At 52.5% G+C, this 20,733-nt stretch overlaps 1 protein-coding gene across 1 annotated transcript; it reads left to right on the top strand.

The window, feature by feature from the left end:
- Window positions 1-14,378: 14,378 nt before the first annotated feature.
- NKX2-5 (NK2 homeobox 5) lies at window positions 14,379-16,857 on the top strand. Its single transcript, XM_068990791.1, has 2 exons — window positions 14,379-14,709; window positions 16,217-16,857. The coding sequence occupies exons 1-2, from the start codon at window positions 14,379-14,381 to the stop codon at window positions 16,855-16,857; spliced, it is 972 nt and encodes a 323-aa protein (XP_068846892.1).
- The last annotated feature ends 3,876 nt before the right edge of the window (window positions 16,858-20,733 follow it).

The following is a 20,733-nucleotide window of genomic DNA, read 5'->3' as shown; positions in this document are numbered from 1 at the left end:
GCAGGTCTCACCACTCTCAATTCTAAATGTCCCAACTTTCCCACCTCTCATCCCACACATACCTGTTAGAAGAAACAAAGCACCCCAGATTCCTGCTGCAGAAAGTTCATTCAGAACAGCTTTTGGTGAAGGCCCCTGCCTGGGGGCATGGGGGAAGCAGCCCTCTCCCCGCACCCCCCCCCCCCACATCCAGGAGGACCAGCTCCAGGTCAACCCCATGAATAACTAGGTCACTGTGTAACTCAAATGACCAAGAGATGGGGGCATTGGGCCATGGGTTCAGGGTGCAGTTCACATTCTGCTAGTTTCAACACAGCCAGTGACCCACCCTGCAAGAATGTACAGCTAGAGTCTCCCCTCCACTGCCACCAACAAAATGTGTAATAATCAATTTGGTATTTTTTAATTACACATAAAATAAAATGGAAAGGCCCACCAGGAACAGGAAACCCAGACAAGGCCTTAAAGAACGGGAAGATTCAGAAATGCCTGCTCCTCTCCGTGAGAGAGAAAGGCGATGTTTCCCCTACATAAGTTCCCCCACAACAATTTTTATTTGGATAAATAAATCCTGGTAAGTGAGAACCCAAATTTCCCCAAGGCCTGTATTTCTCCCCTGGATGTGTTTGGTAGGTGGTCCTTCCTCAGCAGTTGGGATAATCCTGACGATCCTGGGCAAGCTGGAAGGGAGCAAGTCTGTAAGGAAGCCAAGAAGTAATCCCCGCGCCCCCCTTCCCCCGCTCCCCACTCGCCGCTCCCCCGCCAGACTCCCAGGGTAAGAAAGAAACCTTGTAAGGAATCATGAGACTGGAAATTAAGGGAGGCTGAATTTCACATTATCTAGATGGTTGGTGAGTGTGCGCATCCTTAAGGGGACGAAAGGTATTTGTTATTTTTATCGGATTATTTTTCTTAAAAAAAAAAAAAAAAACACGCCAGAAACAACCGCCTTTGATACAGAAAGAGAAAAATGAGGAGATTCGGGTAAGCGGGCTTAGAGGGTCAGGGCCCACCGGCAGGTCATCACATCTAAAAACACTTCTCCGACAAGCATGGCCTGCACATCTCCGCGCAGGGTTCACCGCCGGAGGGGAAAAGCTGAGAGCGGCCCCAGGGCCTTTGCGAAGGCTAGAAGACCAGCCAACCTGGGTGGCCTCTTTCTTCTGCGCCCTGTCCTCAGACCCGGCTGTAGGCTGGGGAGGCGCCGCCGCCAGAGGCTAGAACCGCGGCCGGACTGGAGGTCCCACCCACGCTCGGGGGCTTGAGGGGTTCGCGCCTGTCCCCTCGCGAGCCGCCCGGAGGCCGCAGGCTGCGGGGCGAAAGGCAACCTGGCGTGCGGCAGGAGCGTCCTGAAGCCCAGGCGGCCTCCTCCAAGTGACAAAGCCGATTTTCCTCCGGACGCGGGCAAGCAGGGTTGCCCACGAGTCGCCAAAGCGCTGCTCTCAACAACTGTTTTCGTGGTTAGAAAAGGAAAAAGAAATCACCCCCACCCTCGCGAGTCATAGGCACCCCAAGGCGTCCCCCAGACGGGTCGGTTTCAGCCTGTCCGTTTCGTCCTGGGCCCGAGTTCTAGCCCCCGCTTTCCCGGCACCTTCACCCTGGCCCCCGCCTCTTCTCCCCACCCTCCCAGACCCCGAAGGGGCGGCGGGGCCTGGCCGAGGGCGCTGCGCGTGACCCCGAGCGGAAGGGCCCCAGTCTGGGTCCTAATGCGGGTGGCGTCTCCCTTGACAGGCGGCGTTTGGGGACAACAGCGGGGACGGGAGATAAGCTGGCATACCAGAGCAGATTTGGTGCGCGCGCTGATACTCCTCTCCCGACAGGAAACGCGGAGCTATTTAAAAGACCCTATCGGTTACTTTATCTTTCCCGGAGGAAAGCTTCTTGCCGAGAGACAAAAGATGTTCCCTACCTAGAGATACAAGGCCACAGCCCTCCACACACACGGGGACGGTCTGCACACGCAACGCCCAATGAGGGCGCAGGGACAGACGTACCCCGGCGTGTGTGCCAAGCACGGCTCTGGAGGGCCCGAGCGGACAGGGGAGCAAGGGGAGTTTCACAGGATTGTCCGCTGTACCCTTTGAAATATTTTTGACCGTATGCACTTGGAACACACACAAAGAAAATACCTATGTACTTAAAACACGTGTCTGGGTACCCGTGTCGTTTCAACAAATTTAAGGCGCACCAGTAAGCACATTCAAAGCGGGTTTGCTGGTCTCTGGGAACGTATTCCGTAGATACATGTCTCAAAAGTAACCGCTCCACTGTGCTCTAAGTGCTTGAATGTCGACAACAGTCGTGTGTACACTTAAAGACTGGGGACGCGTCAACACGGCCCTTTAGACTCTAAAGTTCAGCGTGTGCTCTTCTCGTGTCTGAATTCCCGCATTTCGCCGATCTGTTGCGAGCGCAGAATGCCATCAGCCATATCCCCTCTGCTGACGCTGAATCTGCTCTGGAATCCCGAAGTTTGTTGTCCTCCGGGTCCCCTGCGCCATGCCCCAGGGAAGCTTTTAAGAAATACCTACTGAGCCGAATTTCACGGAATCGAATTTTTGTTTTTTTTTTTTCTATGTAGCAATTTGCAATCTAGGCTTTCGCAATGTGCTCTAACTCGGCTGTGAAAACTTCGCCGCATTTCGCAGAGCAGGCTAAAGGCGGGACAAGGAAGGAAGATGCGTAAAAAGGAAAGGTGGCGGGCCTAGAAAGGTGGCGATCGCCCATTTCCAGCTTCAGTTCGACACTGACCAGGCCGCAGCAATCCAGGGTGGAAGATCCGGGGGCCGCGGTGTCAGCCCGAGCCAGGGAGGCCTCACAGATTCTCGAAGACCTCTCCGGAAAGCCGCGGCTGACGACCCCAGCCGGAGCCCCAGCACTGCTGACCCCGCGACGCTCCTCCACCCCCGAGCTTTGGGGAAAAACAGGCACCGGTTCTCCCAGGGCGCTTCCTCCCAAAGCTTCGCGTTCTTGCCAAAGGCTCTTCCAAAGCCGCGACTCGCAAGCTGTCCACCCACCGACCGCGCAGGTGTGCCCCGGCCCTAGAAAATCCATTTTCCTTCTTCAGGGTTTTCCGAATCGTCTACTCAGTTCGAATGTCACCTGACTTTTCCAGCTGTGCCCTTCAGCGATGGGATCCTGAGTGACTAGTTGCAGCGGCGGCGTCTCGGTTCTCTCCGCCGCTCCGCGCTGTGTTCACTGGAGAGATTTGCAGCAGGAAGGTGAGGCGGGGAACCGCCGGGCAGAGGAGAAAGCACGAAATTAACACGAAACGACAACGGAAGTTTGAAAGCGATCTGGGAAACCTTAACACGAGTTTTAAAGCGGGTCACACCTACGGACGCAGGATAAATCGGTTATAGAAATAGACTCCCCAAAGCAGAAGAAAGTGGCTTAGCCAAAAGATGCTGTTAACAAAAACTGTCAAGTCAGAAATGTAAAGGCGTCGGCAAAAGGTAGTTCCTCTTTGAAAAAAAGAAAACAAAAAAATATTTTTTAATGTATAATAATCCTTAAATTTGCAATAAATGTCTCTAGAAGGATGTATATCTGTTTTCAGCCAGTAACCACTTGTGTGGGGGTGGGAATTAACTGCGAAGGGGCAAAAGGAAACCTTGTAAAGTTATGCAAATATTTTTGTATTAAAAAAATTTTTTTTGTAATTCGTGGTGCTCCTTATACGGGTTTATTCGTATGTCGAGACTCATCAAACAGTACAGTTAAACTGAGTTCGTTTTGTTCTAGGTTAATTATGCCTCAATAGAGTTGATTTTATAAAAAATAAATAAATAAACTCAGAAACAACTTTGGCTTTAGGGATGGGAACTGGGTGGCTGGGGGAGAGGCCTGGGATACTTTGCATTGTATTACCCTTTTTATGTGTTTATTTTGGGTTTTCATCATTGTTTTGTTTTTACGGTGTATTACTTATTCAAGATATATAATGAGGATATTCCCTGATGTGAATATAAAGCTATTGTTAAGGAAACCAACAAATGGAAGAAGATGCTAGTACATCTCCTTGTAGGAATAAGAAAAAGTGCGCCTTGCCCAAGTCCAAAACATATTTGGGAAAGTGAAACATCTTTAAGGTATGTTCAGATTTGTTTCACTTGCTTGTTTGCTCCTATGTTCCAGATACCAACGGAAAAGGAGGACCCGAAACTTTTCTGGTGCTTGCATGTGGTGTGGGTGGTTGTCATCTTGAGGACTGGAGGACTTAAAGGGCAGGCCAGCCACGGGAGCGCTCCACGCAAGGCTTTCCCGGCCACTGTGCCCAGTATCCCACGAGTAGAGAGCACTATCCCGCTTGGAGCAAAAATGCGGTGGCCCCTTGCACCGCCGGGAGAAGGCCAGATCCCGAACACCGTAAGAGTCCTCCCGAAGGCGGGAGCAAAGTCTCACTGAGGCTAAGCAGGCCGGTGGGATCTACCGAGCCCAGAGCGGCCGGCGGGGCGCAGCCTCTGTGGAACCAGGGCCTGGCCCACCTCCTTATGGAGAGCAGTGACTGCAAGGGTCCCACCTCTGTGTGGGGAACCAGATATAATATGCCTCCATTTATCGCCTGCAAGATAGGGAAGAGTCATTTTGGCCTTGTTAGGACAGATTCCAGATCTGGTTCCGACTCAGAGCTATTTCAGATAGAGTTTTGGAGGCTGGCCCTCAAGAAACAGATGGACAGTGGGTCCAAGGCCAGGAGCCAGAAAATCCAGGACCTGCCAGAACGGCTAGCCTGGAGGCAGGGCCTGCGTGGGGTTAGCAAGCCTTCCTGCCAGCCTCATCGACTGCCACACTCACAGACACCAGACCAACATCACCGTCAAGCAACAAGCCAGGGCACTGACTAATGTGGGGGAGCTGCATTCCCAGTGACCCCCTCAAAACTGGGGTCTAGCCCTGGACCAAAGAGAAAGTCAGGGAGAAATCAGGAGGACCAATTTGCTGAGTGGTGTTTGGGACCACTGAGGTCCTGTTCCTCCACGCACGTGTGTTAAGTCCTTTCAGTCATGTTTGACTGTTTATATCCCTGACTGTAGCCTGCCAGGCTCCTCTGTCCATGGGATTTTCCAAGCAACAATACTGGAGTGGGTTGCCATGCCCTCCTCCAGGGATCTTCCCCTCCCAGGTCTCTTAGCCATCTGCATTGGCAGGTGGATTCTTTACCACTACCACCACCTGGGAAGCCTGTCCCTTGATAGTGCTGCGCAAAGCTCACCCCACTCCATCTGAAGCCCCACTGACCACTCTCCTCATTCTTCCTACCACTAATGCCTTAGCTCCAGTTCTCTCTCAGACCAGAGACTTCACTGGATGGCTGCATGGGCAGAAGTTTCAAACTAGACACACCTTTGATTTGTAAACTCCCAAAATGAGGGGTGGGGCCCATGTAAATGTGCATTTTTGAAATGTATCCCCAGGGGATCCTGGCCTAGCTGTTTCCACAGCCCAGGAATCTCTTCCCCTTTTGTAAAGGTATAACTTGATTCATTATATTTGGGGTTTATCTTGTTTTTAAGTCTCTTTAAAGGTAATAGATGCATGTGGTAGGCAACAAAAACAAAACAAAAAACAAAAGAAGGAAGTTGTCCTTAAAAATGTACTAAAAGTCAAGTTTTATTCCTGACCTCCCCTCCCCCATTACTCTTCCCCAGAAGTTTTAAAATAGAAATTCTACATCTTGATTTGATATTTAATGTCTCAAAATGTATCCCTAAGAATACATAGAAATGAAGTAATTTTTTCTCATGGCTGCTAGTTTTCTGTTCTATTGGTGAACATAATTTTTTCCAATCAATCTTCCAAGATAGATATATTGGTTTTTAAAAAATGTTTTGATTCTTTAAAAAAAAATTAGAACTGCAATGAAAATATTTTTCTATACATACATGTGTATGTATAGAATACCCCTAGAAGTGGAAGTATTTGTTCAAAGGGCATATATATTTTTTATTTTGATAGTACTAAATTGCTCTGAAGAAGTTTACCAATTCACTTTCAATCAACAATGTAGAAGAGTCACTAGGCAGAGTAATTATCAGACTTTGTGATCTTTATCAAGCTGAGGAGTGAAAACATTTGCCTCATGGTTTGTGGTTTTTTAATTTCTTCCTTCTTTCATTCCTTTGTACTAGCAAAGTTCTGCTACTCATGGCCAATTTTTCGATGGTTTTGCTGTGTCATTTTCTTGTTGATTTACAGAAACTCTTTTCATATTGTGGAAATCAGAGGGGTTTTGGTCATTATTTCTAGCACTTAAACTGTGTGTCATTTTGTCTTTGATTCTATTCTGTTTTGTTTATTAAAAAAATATTTATGTATTTATTTGGCCTTCTTGGATCTCCCAGTTGCAGCATGTGGGAGCTTTAGTTGTGGCACAAGAACCCTTCATAGTGGCACTGTGGGATCTAGTTCGCTGACCAGGGATCAAACTGGGCCCCTGCAGTGGGATCAGGGAAGTCCCTCCACTCTGATCTTGTTTTGTTTTTGTTTACTGTACACAAGTTATTTTTATGCCATTAGGTGATACAATTCAGTTCCTAGGTCTTTAGTTCTGCTTATCCACTCTTCCAAATATATAAACACTACAAACTTATTATCTTAGTCATCTATAGCACTGCTAGGTTTCATTTCTTAAGTTTAAATTTTTAATCTCTCTGGAATTAAATATATGTAGTATGAGATTCAGAGAAGGCAATGGCAACCCACTCCAGTACTCTTGCCTGGAAAATCCCATGGGCAGAGGAGCCTGATAGGTTGCTGTCTATGGGGTCGCTAAGAGTCGGAAACTTTCACTTTTCACTTTCATGCATTGGAGAAGGAAATGGCAATCCACTCCAGTGTTCTTGCCTGGAGAATCCCAGGGACGGGGGAGCCCAGTAGGCTGCCATCTATGGCGTTGCACAGAGTCAGACACGACTGAAGCAACTTAGCAGCAGCAGCAGCAGTATGAGATTAGGGCTATCTAGGTATCTTAGCTGGTAAAGAATCTGTTTGCAATACAGGAGACCCCGGCTCGATTCCTGGGTCGGGAATTTCCCCTGGAGAAGGGATAGGCTACCCACTCCAGTATTCTTGGGCTTCCCTGGTGGCTCAGACAGTAAAGAATCTGCCTGTAATTCGGGAGACTGGAGTTGGGAAGATCCCCTGGAGGAGGGTATAGCAACTCACTCCAGTATTCTTGCCTGGAGAATCCCCATGGACAGAGGAGCCTGGTGTGCTACACAGAGTCTATGGGATTGTGAAGAGTCCGGCATGAATGAACGATTAAGCACAGCACAGCACCGTGTGAGAGTAATCCATTTACCTTTCCCTAACATCACTTTCAATTTATGCGGAATGTGTGCTGTATGGACCACACGCCCCCAAATAGCATAATGTCACGATTAACAGGTACCTTATTTCCTATGTTAGCCAGTTTCATTTTGTAAGTTAGACAACCACCAATATGCCTCTGCACCCTTCCCAACTGCCCAGGTGAGTCCAAGTAACAACACGGGATGTTTCTCAGCACAGCTGGGAAGGGACCCTAAGTACACCTAAAACCACCAAGGAGGGGCTCCCCTGGTGGTCCAGGGGTTAAGGCTTTACACTTCAATGCAGGGGCACAGGTTCGATCTCTGGCTGAGGAAGTAAGATCCTCAGTGCTCTCAGGAAGGGAGGGAGGGGAACCAGGGGGAAAAAACACCAAGGATACAAAGATGAAACCAGTAGCCAGAGAAGAAAAAGAACGTGCTCAAGATGAGCCAGTCAAAGGAGCAGGGCTAGAACCCAAAACTGGCTCACTGTCTAGTACTCATTTGGTACAATTCTGCCTCCTTCAGGGTCCATGTGTCTGGGGCTGTGCAACCCCCATCCATCAGTGTGACTCAAGGATGCATGGACTCTGGTGGTCCAGGGGTTAAGAGTCCCCGTTCCAGTGCAGGGGACGTGAGTTCGATCCCTGATGGGGGAACTGGGATCCCACGTGCCAGGGGGCAATCAAGTCCTATGTACATGGCAACAACCGAACCTGCACTCTGGAACCCACACCTCACAGCCAGAGAGAGTCCTGCGTGCCAGGGTGAAAGATCCCACACGCTGCAATGAAGATCCAAAAAGCCAAAACCAAATAAATAAACAACTTTTTTAAGAGACAGAGTTGCAGAAATCAGGCCAAGTATCCATTAGTGACTAATGAGTCACCTGGAGGCTGGGTGGAAGTTCTGGCCCACTCTTCTAGGCCTTTCTCCTGGCTTCCCCCACCTGACTGCACACTTTCATACATACACACACACAACACCTAGCAGCCAGGCGGATCTGCCTGCTCTTTCCACTTCTGTGTGCTCCAGGCCCTTCTTATGGCTGAACAACTTTGGACAGACAGTCTTTAAAGCAGCCCAGAGGACTTCCTGCCTGTCCCAGCTGGCTAGAGAAGGCTAGACCCTGGGGCAAAGGAAGCCGCAAGGCTGACAGATTACAGGGGCCTGGGGGACGTGGAGATAGTATTTCCAAGACTCGACTCAGACTGACCAGAAATCAAGACCAGTGCACAACAAACGAAATGTGGAGCCTCTTGTTCAAAACTTACCAAGAATTTCCAGACAGCAACAACAGAACACAGGGCCCTTCTAAGCCCAGGCCCTGTGTGCGTACACAGTTGGCACACCCATGAAGCCAGCTTTCAGGGAAGGATAGGGTTAGTTAAAGGGGCAGGCAGATTTCTACAGCTCAGATTTTAGGGTAGAAGTGAACTGGGGGATTAGTCATAATAGTCAAAAAGCTGGAAACAACCCAAATGTCCATCAACTGATGAATATAGAAACAAAATACGGTATACCCATACAATAGGATATCATTCTGTCATGAAAAGGAGCAAAGTACTGATACGTGCTATAACATGGATGAACCTTCAAGAAAATATTATGCTAAGTGAAAGAAGCCACATGTTATGTGATTCCATCTGTCTGAAATGTCTAAAATGGGTCAATGTATAGAGACAGAAAGTAGATTTAGTAGTAGTGGTCTCCAGCTGGGGAGGTGGGAGATAGGGGAGGGTGCTGGGATTGATGGCTAAAGCCTACAGGTTTCCTTTGGAGATGATAAAAAAAAAAATGTCCTAGAATTAGTTGTCATGATTGCAACTCTGTGAAAATACTGCAAGTCCTTGAACTGTATCCCTTAAATGGATGAATTATATGGTATGTGAATTATATCTATTATCTCCCAATAAGTTGTTACCTAAGAAGAAGAGGAGAAGATGAAGGAGGCGGAGAAGGAGGTGGGGGAGGTGGAGGGAGTAAGAAATGGAGGAAATTGTGGAGGAAATGGAAGAAGAGGGGGAGGAGGAATTTTAAATGTTTGCCTCCCCTCTCTCCCTCACTCAGGTGAACTATATGTCAGAAGTCCCCTTGGCTTTGGCGAAGCCCGCATCCCCAGTCCAGCAGCCTGGCCCTTCTCTCTAGCTATGTGGGGTGTGTACTGGGGGAGGGGGTAGTGTTCTGCTTCCTCTCCAGAGGATACGGTTCTAGGAGGCAGTGACGTGTACTTAAAAAAACAATAATAATTCACAGTTCAGTTCAGCCATTCAGTCGTGTCCAACTCTTTGCGACCCCATGGACTAAAGCACGCCAGGCCTCCCTGTCCATCACCAACTCCCGGAGTTTACTCAAACTCATGTCCATTGAGTTGGTGATGCCATCCAACCACCTCATCCTCTGCCGTCCCTTCTCCTCCTGCCCTCAATCTTTCCCAGCATCGGGGTCTTTTCAAATGAGTCAGCTCTTCACATCAGGTGGCCAAGGTATTGCAGTTTTAGCTTCAGCATCATTCCTTCCAATGAATATTCAAGACTGATTTCCTTTAGGATGGACTGGTTGGATCTCCTTGCAGTCCAAGGGACTCTCAAGAGTCTTCTCCAACACCACAGTTCAAAAGCATCAATTCTTCAGAGCTCAGCTTTCTTTATAGTCCAACTCTCACATCCATACATGACCACTGGAAAAACCATAGCCTTGACGAGATGAACCTTTGTTGGCAAAGTAATATCTCTGCTTTTTAATATGCTGTCTAGGTTGGTTGTAACTTTCCTTTCAAGGAGTAAGCGTCTTTTAATTTCATGGCTGTAGTCACCATCTGCAGTGATTTTGGAGCCCCCCAAATAAAGTCTGTCTCTGTTTCTACTGTTTCTTCATCTATTCTCCATGAAATGATGGGACCGGGTGCCATGATCTTAGTTTTCTGAATGTTGAGCTTTAATCCAACCTTTTCACTCTCTTCTTTCACTTTCATCAAGAAGCTCTATAGTTCTTCGCTTTCTGCCATAAGGATTCACAGGTCTGTAGTTAATCCTGTGTTCGAATCCTGAAATTGTTCCTTTCCGTCTGTGTGACCCTGAACAAGTCACTTCACCTCTCTGAGCGTCTTTCTCCTCTCGGGAGAGATCAAAATAAGCTAATCCGGGATGACGTTCGAGGGCAAATGGCTCCTCCAGCGGGAGCGCAAGACACTGGAACCAGCTGAGCCCCTGGAATAAGGCAAGTCCGGGGCAGGGAAAAGCCAGTGCCGCGGAGCCCGCCCGGACTCTTTCGGAGCCCAAGCGAGGGCGGCAGCCCCCAGAGACGCCCCCAAGTCTCAAGCCCCGGCCCGGAAGGAAGCCAGGACGGCTGAGGGGCCCCGCGGCCGGGGAGCCAGGGAGCCGGGGCCAGGGCCGGGAACCGGCCGCAGCGCCGCTGCTCATCCATCAGCCGGACGAAGAGCAGAGGCGCGCTCTCGGCCCTCTGTTTGCTTTCTCGCCAATTATTGCCGCGCCGTAGCCCCTTTGTTGATACAGTAGTCCGAAAAAGTGCTAATGTTCATTTATCAGGGGGCCTGCCGGGGACTCCCACGAGTTGCGATTCTTTCCAAAATATAAACACGGGGCGAGCGTCCCAGACAGAAATCCCCATCTGTTTCCCCGGCGCGGGCCGAGAGCGAGGCGTTGTTGAAGATAAAGCCGAGGATAACGCCGCCTGTCTCCAATGGACGTCTCCCCGGCGCATTAATGACATTCCCGGTGATAGTTCCAGCTTATCTTTCAATTAATCATATATACCTTTTGCGGCCGGCCGTGCTGATTGCAGGAAAGCGGGGGCCGGCTCAGGCCGCTCCGATCGCTTTTCAATTAATAATATTTTATGTGCGCAGAACGCGCTCCAGTCACCCTGGAATTTGGCTCATCTCAAAGCACCGACTCTTTAAAAGGCAAGGAAATGGATAGATTTTCGATCTCTCCTCTCTGCCCCCTTTTGTCTTTCTCTCTGCCTCTGCCTTTCTCTGGACTGAAGGCTGTTTGTTTGTCCTACTAGTTTGGCCAAAGTGCGGCTTAGAGAGGCGGCCCGGTTGGGTCAGTCGCCCTTGGGAAGGAAGATGCATCCCTGGCGGGGAGAATCAAGTTTCCTCCCTCCCCCCTCTTCCCCCGCCCCTCCCCCCTCTCCCCCAACCACTGCAGCTTCACTGAGAGAAAACAAAAATGTTTTTACTCAGAAACTGTGAGGACTGCAAAGAAAGGTTAGGACTTACTCTTCAGTTACTCTTAGGAATTATTCTTTGTCTGCAGAGACCAACATGGGTCACTTCAATTTGGATTTTGCATGTATTTACCCCGTTTTGCCCTGTCTTCCTCTCTTTGGCAGCGCTAAGGCCTGTTTTAGACCCAAGAGAAATTAGCAGATTCACAGAGGGTGTAAGGGGTTGAAAGTTATCGATTTTATTCAAATATGGAAGGTTTTCTTTCCTCTCCTTTTCATGACACCTGACCCACAAAACTATTTGTCAGCCTTAGGGACCTCCTCCATTCCCCAAAATAGGTGATAAATCTTCACCGCCTTGATTTGCAGGGGACATGCTGAATTTTTCTCTTCCTTCAGAACTCTCTCTTAAAACACACACACATACACACACACACACAAACTAAAAACAGAGATCCCGGATGCAGCCTCAATGTCCCCCATTAAACGGTAATATTTCAGGCGTCGGCTCACACTAATCTTTCAAACTGTCATCGCCAGCCGCCCGGCCAGCCCATTCACTTAACAGCGCTCCCAGGACCCTCGCTCCCAGCTCTTTTCAGCGAGACATTTAATTGAATCGGATGTGCCTCGTTTGCCAGACGTCACCGCCTCGGCGATAGGCGTCCTCTCCCACTCCCCAAAAACATTCTTGAAAGGAGAGGTGGGCCCCCAAGCTGGGTTAGTTGAGGGCAATTACTGTACTATTGGCGGAAAGCCCGTATCGAGGTAGGGCCGAAGACAGGCCGCTGATCTGGAGATCCGTCGAGGGAGAACACGGGTTGGGAGGTGGGCGGATGAGGAGGGTTCCTGGGGCTTGAGAATTCTCCACATTTGAAAAAGAGTCATCTCTACGAAAGACCAAGCTAACAGTCTCAGAACTGACCGTGGTCCCCGGCTGGAAGACTTGAAGCGGGACTCCCCCGCTGGCCCTGGCGGCTGGCGCCTGCAAGGCGAGTCGGAGGGCTCTGAGACTACGCGATCGCTGTGCGAGGCTCCGCTCCCCTTTGCCCTAGCCCGGGGGCCACAGGTCCTGGGAGTGCGGATCTGACGAGGGGCTGGCATAGTCCCAGCGTTGGGCCTACGCACTCCTCGCGCGCCCTTCCCAGTGGCGCTGTGCAATGGTTCACTGTCAGGCTTGAGGGGCGCCTTGAGCGCGCAATGCGGAGCCTAAGGCCCTGAGCCCTGTCCCTAGGTGGCCTTTCGCCCCGAGCGCCTTTCTTCTGGTCCAAACGCTTCTTCCCCAGTTCCCAACTAGTCCTGCGCCAGGAGCCGAGCCCTACAAGGCTGCGTTCTCAGAGAGTCCGCGCGCTCCTCCGGACTTCCCACGGAAGCCTGAGTCGTGGGAAATCGGCGCTTTCTCCCTGACAAGCCTCGCCGTCGCTAGAGATAGGATAAAGTGGAGACCTTAACCTGGGGCCATTCTGTCTGCCCGGACCCTTCCTGAAATTGTACACAAAATAGAATGCCTTGCTACAGTTTTCTGGGGGTGAGCGAAAGGCCCTACAAGTTTTAATCAGATCTTCCAAGGGACCCAGAGGGATGGGGCGGATTAGCACAGAGCTAGCCCAAGATCTGAAACACTCAAAGACTGGTCTGACAGAAGGTCCCTGCTTTATGGCCCTGGGCTAAAAATTAACACCCCCCGCAGACCCTCCCCGCATTTGCCTGGCCCCCTGCCGCCTCCGCCGCTGCCACAGGGGCACCCCACTCGCAGCCAGCCCAGAGAAATCTTGGGCGGCTGGGTTCAGAGGAGCCCGCCTGCCTGAGACCTAAACCTGAGCTGGGGACAGAGGCCATGCGGACAAAGGCCTACGCAGGGAGGGCAGGTGGGGAGAGGGAGGCCACAATGACTGACGGGCCCTGAGCTAAGACTCCCTAGAAGACAGCTCTACTCCGAGTCGCTGAGCTGGCCTGCTGGGATTCTGGACTTGCTTCGTCATTAAGAGGAGGGCTGTCTCCCTGGGGGGGGGGGACTGGCGCCCCCTGGAGTTGTGGGGGGGGACTGGCAGTGACTGGCGCCCCCTGGAGTTGTGTTTGTGTCATTGCCCTGTCAGCCGTGCTCCCCCACCCCACAACCCCCCGCCTCGCTTTTCAGCTTGACTCACTCCAGGAGTTCCCAGGGCCTGGCCTCTTGGAGAAAGGCCACCACTAGGCCTGTGAGCCAGCTACACAGAATCCCAAATTCTCCAGAACGCCTCCCTCCGGCCATCACCCCAGAGCAAACTCTTTCCCCAATGCGTCTCTTCCTATTCAGACTCTTCTACCATATCATCAGTAATAAATAAACTCCTGGAAATAACTCCATCCCTGAAGCCGCACCCACCCACCCACCTACCCACCCAATCCTTCACTTTCCTATTCTGTTTCAGGTGCTGAGGAACATTTCCTCAAATCCCAGATCTACCCAACCCCGCCTAAAGGTCGGATTCGGAGAACAATCACGTTCTTTCTTATGCTTGCATCCTAGTAGGATTTTCAGGCTAACGCTAAGGACGAATCTTAGGCTGCAGGAGCGAAAGGAGTCTTCCAAATGTGTCGCGGCCCCTTTAAAAAGCTCAGCGGGATTTTTTTTTTTTTTTTTTTGAGCCGTATGACTATATTAGGTGACACGAAAGTGCTCATCGCTCCTGTCAACGAGGCCCCCGGCCCAATGGCAGGCTGAGTCCCCCTCCTCCGGCCTGGTCCCGCCTCTCCTGCCCCTTGCGCCCCGCACTACCTGCCGCCTGGCCACATCCCGAGCTGGAAGGCGGGTGCGCGGGCGCGCGGCGGGCACCATGCAGGGAGGCTGCCAGGGGCCGTGGGCAGCGCCGCTCGCTGCCGCCCACCTGGCTCTGTGATTCGCGCGCCGCCACCATGTTCCCCAGCCCCGCGCTCACGCCCACGCCGTTCTCGGTCAAAGACATCTTGAACCTGGAGCAGCAGCAGCGCAGCCTGGCCGCCGGGGAGCTCTCGGCGCGCCTGGAGGCCACTCTGGCGCCCGCCTCCTGCATGCTGGCCGCCTTCAAGCCCGAGGCCTACGCGGGGGCAGAGGCCGCGGCGCCCGGCTTCCCCGAGCTGCGCGCAGAGCTGGGCCCCGCGCCCTCGCCCGCCAAGTGCGCGCCCGCCTTCTCAGCCGCCCCCGCTTTCTATCCGCGTGCCTATGGCGACCCCGACCCTGCCAAGGACCATCGAGCCGATAAGAAAGGTGAGGAGAAAACCCAAGCTCCTTCACTTCCCTGGGATAGCTTTCGTCCCCAAACCTCGCGGCCCAGAAACTCTGGCGTGAGTATAGAAGAGGCGAGTGCCTGGGCGGATGGTGGAGCAAAGGGGGCTCCGAAAGTGAGAAGTGAGGTTGTTGCCAGGGCCCCTGGGCGTCCAGTCGGAAGTTTAGAGGAAATGCTGGATCGTGGTTATCAGAAACAGGAGAGGAAAGAAAGGGAAAATATTTATATATTTTTTCCGGCCTAACAAAGCCCCAGGCGCAGCAGCCCTGCTCCTGGATCTGTTATGAAGTTGAAGTTGAGCGATCTGTTTGTGGTGGACACAGCGAGAAAGATTCTATTTTTTTAAAGGTCTTCTTGAGGATCTGACCAAAACCGCTGCAATTAAATTGCTGCACACCAGAAGTACTTTTACGCGCAATTGGAGGAGGTCCAAGACCTTCTCTAGCCTACCCGTTTACCCGGGGTTTCTGGGGTCTTTCCTCCTTTGTGCAAGGAGAGTGGCGTCATTGAAAACAAGGATCTTGAATTTTAAAAAAATGGGATACCTCGGACTCAAGAATGATTTTAGCAGCTTTCTTTTTCCGTAACAATTTCCTCAAGCGGCCAGAGCCTAGAGTGTCTTTCCTGGAAATAGAAAGTAGTCTCGTGAAGAAAGGCGTGTAGCAATGGAAGAGATGACTGGGGGAGGTGGTCGTATCCCCACGCACAGCCCGAGGTCGGGGGGAGGCTGGCCGGGCAGTAGAGAATTCGCGGCGGGAAGACGGTAGCCCAACGCCGGGTTGGCAAGAACCCGGGGGCTGAGGGCGCGGGTGTAGGGCCGCTGTGAGCCCAGAAAGGGTCTTGTGAGCCTAGAAAGATTTGTCCTGTAGCAGAGGGAAAGTCCCGGAACAGCTGCCGGCAGGCACTGCGGCTTGAATTGGTCCATACGGATTCGAATCCAATTCGATTTCGAGGCAGGTTCCAAGGCCGCCTGCCCACCCACTGCTTTTTGGGCGCTGCACAATTCTCACAGCATTTGAACGGGAGCCTTCGATCACCGAAGCAACAGCCTATTGACGTTCTGTTTCTTCGGTTGCCCTAATTTTGAGACAGTGTGACCAATTCTAGGGGGAGGCCTAGGTCTCCTTCCTTTAACTTCGCAAACCAAAGTCTTCCTAATCTCATTCACTCCAGCGCACCACTAAGCTGTATTTTCTTTGCCGCCTGTCTTAAGTCACTGTCCATCTGTCTCACCAGAATGTGACCTACCCGAGAACAGAGACCTCTCTTGTTCTCCAGTGCCCACAGCCGTACCCGGCACATAGTAGGCAATCAACAGAAGCTGGCTGTCGAGCGGAAGCCCAGTGTACCGTACAGTCTGCCGCAGCCAAGCTACAGGCTCCAGGCGGGACAGGGGTGGCGCCCACTGGGGCCCATCGCCCGGCGAGAGCTCCGGGGGGTTGGGTGGCCGTGACACAGCGTCTCTCCGCTTTTCTGTTCCCCGCTCAGAGCTGTGCGCACTGCAGAAGGCGGTGGAACTGGAGAAGCCAGAGCCGGACAGCGCCGAGCGACCCCGCGCGCGACGGCGGAGGAAGCCGCGCGTGCTTTTCTCGCAGGCGCAGGTCTACGAGCTGGAGCGGCGCTTCAAGCAGCAGCGGTACCTGTCGGCTCCCGAGCGCGACCAGCTGGCCAGCGTGCTGAAGCTCACGTCCACGCAGGTCAAGATCTGGTTCCAGAACCGGCGCTACAAGTGCAAGCGGCAACGGCAAGACCAGACTCTGGAGCTGGTGGGGCTGCCGCCGCCGCCGCCACCGCCGGCCCGCAGGATCGCGGTGCCAGTGCTGGTGCGCGATGGCAAGCCTTGCCTAGGGGACTCGGCGCCCTACGCGCCAGCCTACGGCGTGGGCCTCAACGCCTACAGCTACAACGCCTACCCTGCCTACCCCGGGTACGGGGGCGCGGCTTGCAGCCCCGGCTACAGCTGCACCGCTGCTTACCCGGCCGGGCCGCCTCCGACGCAGACGGCCACGGCCGCCGCCAACAACAACTTCGTGAACTTCGGCGTCGGGGACTTGAACGCGGTGCAGAGCTCTGGGATTCCGCAGGGCAACTCGGGAGTGTCCACGCTGCACGGCATCCGAGCCTGGTAGAGAAGGGACCGGTCTGGGAGGCCTCCGACCGATCCCACCTCTCAAGAGGGACACTGACTAAAGAGGGGAGAGGGAGGGCTCCCGACACGATCCTGCGATCCCTCGGATGGATGTCACATGCACTCCCACGGAGGCTTCGGAGATTTCCCGCCCCGTGCGCCTTTGTCCCCCGAGAGGGAGAGTTTGTGGCCAGGTTTACGCAGCTTGTGGTGAGTGAAACGGCAGCCTGGTGCCTAGCTGTGGCCCCAGGAGTGCCCTCCGAGTGCCCAGGAGCATCCCTAACCAGAGGAACACCAGCCCATTGGGACTGGGAGCCCGGGAGCAGCAGGCTCCTAACGGCCGCCTTTCCCCAAGCCTGGGCCGGGCGCCCGGGCCCTTGCTGCCTTGCGGCTGCCCCCCCACCCCACCCCACCCCCACTCCCACCCCCACCCGTATTTATGTTTTTACCTGTTTCTGTAAGAAATGAGAATCTCCTTTCCATTAAAGAGAGTGCGCTGATCCGGCCGTGTGCTTCTTTCAGCTTGCCATTTTTCAGAAACTGAATTTTGGAGGGCAGAGGCAGCCGACCTTGAGTTGTAGGGATAGGCATTCACTGAGCACATTGATGTTGATATAAATAAAGGCTCTCCTGTGCTGGGTCCAGTGTTAGGTACTTTCTGGGGTTGCTCACGTCATCCTCAGTAACTCTGGAAAGGGAAGTTCTGTTTTAAAGGTTAGCAGACTGAGGCCTGGAGAGGTCTAGTGACTTGTCTAGGAACAAATAGCCAGTGCTGGGAGAACTGAGGTTCCATTCTGGGTCTCATTACAGAGACTGAGGACACCAGCCCAGAGGTTCCAACCTCACCTCCTTAAACTCTACTGCTCCTGGTGCTGTTTAAAGTAGAGGGCATTAAATGGAAAGTAAAAGCACCTGAGTCCTGTGAGATTGCAGGGCACCCGAACTCATCCTTCTTAGAGTAACACTGCCTGCAGTCCATTTCATAGATGGAAAAACCCAGAACCAAAGCCCTTGTCAGGGTTCTCAGAATGCCCCAGACCAGTGATACTCAGATACGCCAAATGGAAGTGCCGCATGGGTCCTGTCGTCTGGCCTCACCGCTGCTCTGCTGGGTGGAGAGCAGAGCCTGGACCACAGAGGTGACTAAAGGACCTCGACCGCCTCCTTCTGCGGCCAGGCCCCATAAATTCTCCCCCATTTGACAGTTTTTTCAGCATTTAACGAATTTTGTCCTAGCCCTGACCAACGAATGCTACTGTGCAGATTTTACAGACGAGAAAATTGAGGCTCAGTGAAATCAAGCTAAAAACCTGCTCACTGTGGGAGTTTCTGGCTGTGTGCCCGTTTTTTTTTTCCCCCATCAGTAAAATAAGAACAAAAATACTTGCTCGGAGTCCTGGACCACCAGTTCACAGGGGCTGACTGCAGCTCCTTTACCTCCAGCTCCACTCAACTCTCTAAAAGGGAGGAAGATGGGAGGGCGTCAGAGGTTTTACGTTCCTATGGAATATGGGTTTTTTTCTGGATTTTGCCTGGAAAGTACCGGCCTGGTTGCCTGGCCCCAGGGCTCTCGGTGGAAGACAAAACATTGCTCCTGGCACATCCTAACCTCTGGGAAGAGCCCCTAAGCCAGGCCTGGGGCCATTCTGCTGTCAAGCCAAGGACCCATCAGCTCTGCCAGTGCCTGTCTGTCCCTCAGGGCTCACCCCACCACCCTTGGGGAGAGGGGAAGATGCCAGGAGACTCTAAGTGCTAAGAGCCGAGCTGGATGCCTCTTGTGATACAGGGATGCAGGGTGTATGGGCTGAGCTCTGTAAGGAAGGGGGGAAATGCTGCCTCAGAGCTGGGCTCTGGGCCCTCAGACTTTAATCTCTCTGAGGGCTGCGGGAGGGGGATGTGTTCAGCCCAGGCTCGCGCTCTGCCTCCTGTGCCTACAACCCTACTTCATGCCTTCAGCACTCTGAGATGTACGCGGCAGTCCCATCCCCTGGAAGGGCACCAGACCAGTTCTTGATTCAGATAACCCTTTCCTCCCAGGCTAGCCACAGCAGGTGGCCTAACTCACACAACCAGGGAGATCCTTCTACCTGGAGCTCACCCACATTCTTGTCCTTCGTCAGTGTCCACTACCTCCTGGGGGTCCTGCACACCTCTGGGCCTTTTTCACCTTGCACTCATCTACAGTAACACTGCGTGTGCGCGCTCAGTCGCTCAGTTGTTTCCGACTTTTTGTGACCCCATGGACTGGGGCTCGCCAGGCTCCTCTGTCCCTGGAATTCTCCAAGCAAGAATACTGGCGCGGGTTGCCATTCCCTTCTCCAGGGGACACCACCCAGGGATCGAACCCGTGTCTCCTGCATCTCCTGTATAGGCAGGTGGGTTCTTTTTGGCTGCACCACCTGGGAAACCAGCCTTTTTTTCTATGACATTATGCTAACAGTAACATTAGAGAGAAAAAATCTTCCTCATATTATCCCGCGAGGTTTTCCTACGATGCCTCCCTCTCCTTCTTTGTCATCCTTCAGGGACCAGCAGAGTGACTCCAAGGTCTCTCACAAAGGGATAAGGAGGGCTGGCTGGCTCTGGCTTCACGGAAAGCCAGGCCTACAGGCTAAATGCTTAGGGGAGTTTGCTGATCTAATCCATCTTAATTTGCAAACTGGGAAGCTGAGGACCAGAGGTTAAGGCAATGGTCAAGGTCATACATTCCCTAAGCACAGAGCTGGGAAACCCACCAGGCAGATACCAAAAGGCAGGGTGGGGACAGCGTCTAAGAACGGAGAGCCAGTCTCCTGAAGATGCAGGGGACCCTGCTCTCTGCCCTGGGGCAGCCCACGCTCTCACCAGTGGGTGGGGCTCTCAGGCTTGGTATCCAGGCTCATTATGGAACAAACTGTAGTTCGCAGAGCCCTGGGAAGCAGCACACAGCTCTTGCCGGCTGAGGGTGTGGGGTCCAGGAGTCAGAGGGCTGAGGGTCAAGGGGTCGTTACTATCTTAAACTAATGACGCCTGCCTTCCCGTAGCAATCCCTTCCCGAGGCAAATCGGCAGATTTGTTTTCCAAGTATATCCTATAAACGACGCATGCTGAGTGAGAAATTTCAACCAGGACAGAAAAGTGAGAAAGCCCGGGCGCCTCCGAGGTGGCAAAGCTCGCGGAGATAAGGATGGTGCGGGCGGGCTCCCTCTATCCGGGGTTCTGAGGGTGCACGTAGAGAAGTAGTTATATCTAATAGTTTAAAAAAGAAATTAGACAACTACCGGCCTCACCGACCCAATGGACATGAGTTTGAGCAAGCTCAGGGAGATGATGAAGGACACGGAAGCCTGGCGTGCTGCAGTCCACAGGGTCGCAAAGAGCTGGACAGGACTGAGCGACTGAACAACAGCAAGCCCCTGTGGTTAAAAATTGAGAGATAAGCGGTGACATTTAAAAGAAAAAAGCTGGCTCCGCAGGCTAGGATGTAGTTCCCTCAGCCCAGCGCCGCCCTGCACAAGCTGGCAGAGGAGAGCCCCGCCTGGGGATCCCCAGAATGAGAGACTGGAGACCTCCTCTTGCTTCCTCACGTTACTTCCAGCCAGCAGACACAGGTTTTGCCTAATCAGAATAGCTCCCATCTTATTTTGTAGGGCTTTCTGCTTAAATCAATGCCATGCAGCTCATTTCAATACTCGCATTTAAACAAATCTGCGGCAGACCCACGAACTTGACGCCTTGACATCAGCCAGAAAACCTGCGCAGCTACTGGGCAGGCTCGCCCGTCCTGGCTGGGCCCTTGCCTTCTCTGGGAGGTGTTCCCAGCTTAGGCCGCTGGCCCCTGGGGAGCCAACAGATCCACCTAGCCCCGGGTCTTGCTGACCTCACTGCTAGACGGAGT

Source organism: Capricornis sumatraensis, chromosome 18 (genome assembly GCF_032405125.1).
Source record: "Capricornis sumatraensis isolate serow.1 chromosome 18, serow.2, whole genome shotgun sequence".
NCBI lineage: Eukaryota > Metazoa > Chordata > Mammalia > Artiodactyla > Bovidae > Capricornis > Capricornis sumatraensis.
This window is presented reverse-complemented; position numbering and strand designations above follow the sequence as displayed.

Excerpts from the sequence above, each read along its gene's own strand:
- NKX2-5 (XM_068990791.1), top strand. The coding sequence starts at position 14,379 with ATGTTCCCCAGCCCCGCGCTCACGCCCACGCCGTTCTCGGTCAAAGAC. Across the intron at positions 14,710-16,216 it reads CCATCGAGCCGATAAGAAAG|AGCTGTGCGCACTGCAGAAG; the intron begins GTGAGGAGAAAA and ends TTCCCCGCTCAG.